The 3,396-nt window shown below is 35.0% G+C and overlaps 1 protein-coding gene across 1 annotated transcript; it reads left to right on the top strand.

Annotated features, from left to right (window-relative positions):
* The first annotated feature begins 566 nt into the window (after positions 1–566).
* LOC113229609 (organic cation transporter protein-like) lies at positions 567–3,097 on the top strand. Its single transcript, XM_026463269.1, has 3 exons — positions 567–898; positions 1,765–2,175; positions 2,260–3,097. Exons 1-3 carry the CDS (start codon positions 582–584, stop codon positions 2,969–2,971), a joined length of 1,440 nt encoding a protein of 479 aa, XP_026319054.1. The 5' UTR covers positions 567–581; the 3' UTR covers positions 2,972–3,097.
* The last annotated feature ends 299 nt before the right edge of the window (positions 3,098–3,396 follow it).

Raw genomic sequence — 3,396 nt, 5'->3', positions numbered from 1 at the left:
ATATATATATATAAAATATGAATGTACTTGCATCTTTACAATTAAACATGCGGCACCATTTCTGTCTCAAACATATCATATCGATCGACAGTAACGATAGCCAATGTCGATCAAATCTGTAGGCGCCCAATCGACATTAACGATCGACAATGTCGAGTAAACCTGTAGGCACCTAAGTGATTTGATTATAGAGGCGAACTTATTGCATGCGTGCAGCGCGCGTGCAATGCGTGCAGCGCGCGTGCAACGCGTGCGCAACGCACGTGCAGTGCATTCGCGGTGCAGATCTGTACGCACACTTAGATTGTTTTAATAACGAAATTTTATGTTTATGGCAGAGAGTGAACTAATTGAACTGCATTGATCTAGGAGGATTGTAAGTGTAAAAAAGTGAATAGCTTCAGCTTAGCCATTTCATAGTTTTGTTTAGTGATCGTGTAACTTGACCTACTTGATTTCACGATAATACTTGACAACCATGCGAAATTTCGTTTAGACAATTGTTTGTTAAAATTGTTTTCGTTTGTTGTGTTTGATAGAAATAGTTATTTCTTATATTGTGAACTTTGTAATCTTCTATCATGGAACTCGTATCAGATTTGATTGGTGATTTGGGAAAATATCAAATCTGGATAAGTTTTTTAATATTATTGAATAAATTTGGAGCAGGATTCCATTTAATGGCGTTCGTTTACTTAGCTCCTCCAGTGAAATACTCGTGTCCGGGCAAAGCCGTTTGTTGCGATAATCCCATCTACAATAAAGAAAACTTCACTCGAACTATTGTTATGGAATTTAACCTGATCTGTGATAGAGCTTGGCTCAGAGACCTTTCAAATATACTTTTCCAGGTCGGGGTTATAATTGGATGCCTCGTATGTGGTATATTATCTGACAGGTAAGTGAAAGAAATTAATTGTTGAAATTCGATTAGCTGAAAGTATGTTCGTAAAGGATGAAAGACGATCGGGATCAAGTCTTTAAACCTATGTCATTCGTATAGGACCATACGCCAACCGCCTCGAGCGATGGTTGATCGGAACAAAGTGATTATTATGTCATCCATTAGTGTTCATTAGACATCAATTTGAATATAGCTTAGGGAATAAACTACCTACCTGCCGAATCATCTGTTATATTTTCATCTCTTAAAATAAAGTGAGGTATGAAACCGATAAAGCTTCGGTGTCATTAACATATTTATAATAATAAAAAAGAACGAATTATTATTATTAATATTTGTATATAATAACAAATATAGGTAATAATATAAGTTAACATACCTATATTAACATATTACATACCTATGTAGTAATCTACATACCTAATTAAATATTATATAATTAAATGTTCTTATTAATATTATACACGTATGTTCTTAGCATTTTTTATGTAAAATAGACGAATGTTTGGCCACGATCTCAAGGCCCACGATGTTATGAATTTGTGTAGCAAATGCCTTGCTCTACTGTATAACATAAATTGTAGCTTTCGGAGAACACATTGTAAATGTTGGTGACGGGAAACAAACGCGGTGTATTCCATTCATTTATCCTACACATCTGAAAAGATGAAGCAAAGCGCTTCTTGAAAATGGATGGTCTGTTAATGATAAAAGTATGGAGTATTCCGAACTTTCTAGTAGACCAAAGGAGGAACCGCGAGAGTGGAAACAAATTGTAACGTTTCTGCGCGCACTCTCCGAAATTTATTCGAGATTCTTGTGCAAATGCAATCTGTAATTCTATTTAATTTTGACCTCAGATTCGGGAGAAAACCAATTTTGATCGCCTGCGTGATAATTGAAGTGCTCACTGGACTGATGACTTCCTTCCTTCCTGATTACTGGAGTTTCACCATAATTCGAATGATCTTAGGATTTTCTATTGGGGGTATTTTAGCTATCGGATATGTCCTGATGATAGAATACATCGGATTAAATATCAGGCACGTTGCTGCCGCTCTCTTCCACGTACCTTTTACAGTTGCTCATTTATTGCTCGCTTTATTGGGATACTGGATAATCAAAGACTACGTATATTTTCAATTAGGAATATCCCTATCAACTGCAATTTTGTTACTTTACATTTGCTTTCTGCCGGAATCGCCAAGATGGCTAATAGCCGTAAATAAAACCAATGATGCCATAAAACTTTTGGAGAAAATAGCAAAAATGTAAGTCATCTTGGAGTATTTTGTGCCCTTGTACCTTGTGTGTTGATTGGTTATAGACGAATCTTGTTTGTGTATCTTTTTCAGAAATAATCGACCAGTAGATTTAGTCCGTCACAGAATAGATTTATATCTACTGACACAGAGGAATCAGACCCCAGGATCGTTTAAAAATCTATTCACTGAATCTAATTTGAGGAAGAACATATTAATAATGATATTTATGTGGTTAATTCATAGCTACAGTTTCTATGGAGTATCTCAATACATTTTTTACTTGACTGGCAACGTAAATATTAACGTGCTAGTGAGTGGCCTTGTGTGTTTGTTAGCTACTCTCCTTGCTATACCACTTCTGAAATTCTTTAAGAGAAAGATAATTATCATGGCTGCGTGTCTTATCTGCAGCCTATGTCTGCTGATAATTACATTTGTGCCCGATGGTTATGGATTGGTTGCGCTCGGATGCATTGGCCTTTTATGTGACTTTACTACGTTCGTTGTAATTTACCTGTATTGCTGTGAAATGTTCCCGACTATAGTACGGAATACAGCATTAGGCTTGTCGTTGATGATGGCCCGTATTGGTGCTGCAACAGCACCTCTAGTATTAGAGATACGGCCTCATTGTAAATGGTGTGTTTCAATTGTGTTCTGCTGCTTTCCTTTGATAGCTGCACTGATGTGTGTTTTTCTGCCAGAAACAAAAGACCACGATCTAATGACAACCATTGAAGAAGGTGAAGCTTTTGGAAAAACACCTCGACAACTCTCGTCAGATAATGCGACAACCACGTAGTTGATATTAATTAATAAAATATGAAATGTATATTATAATGTTGTTCAGAATTTCAAGTAGATTAGTAAAAAAAAAATAATGTAGATTCCTTGAAATATATAACATGTTAAAATAAAGCCTGTGATCCTAATTGTAGTAAATAATAATAATTTAACCGCATCCCTTCATATTACTTACATAAATAATGAAGGAAATTATGTATACAAAAATAAACGTACCTACTTCAACAATTACAAAAATTTGTCTAGGTTTTACTTGAATTAATATAATTAATCAATAACCATAAGTAAAATAATCGTTACCTGCAAAAGTAATAAATTCTAACTGCATATTTTAATAAGTAATAACGATGACAAATTATAATGATCAATGAAACTTATCACAATATAAGTATCTATTGATGACCGCAGTGACGAAGAGCAGGC

The sequence above is a fragment of the Hyposmocoma kahamanoa genome, unplaced genomic scaffold, assembly GCF_003589595.1.
Source record: "Hyposmocoma kahamanoa isolate Upper Pololo Valley unplaced genomic scaffold, ASM358959v1 62, whole genome shotgun sequence".
NCBI classification, from domain to species: Eukaryota; Metazoa; Arthropoda; class Insecta; order Lepidoptera; family Cosmopterigidae; genus Hyposmocoma; species Hyposmocoma kahamanoa.
This window is presented reverse-complemented; position numbering and strand designations above follow the sequence as displayed.

What these genes read in the sequence shown, in the direction of transcription:
- LOC113229609 (XM_026463269.1), top strand. Translation starts at nt 582, where the DNA reads ATGGAACTCGTATCAGATTTGATTGGTGATTTGGGAAAATATCAAATC. An exon ending in TGTGGTATATTATCTGACAG is followed by an intron (nt 899 to 1,764) that starts GTAAGTGAAAGA and finishes TTTTGACCTCAG; the next exon opens with ATTCGGGAGAAAACCAATTT. An exon ending in TTGGAGAAAATAGCAAAAAT is followed by an intron (nt 2,176 to 2,259) that starts GTAAGTCATCTT and finishes TATCTTTTTCAG; the next exon opens with AAATAATCGACCAGTAGATT.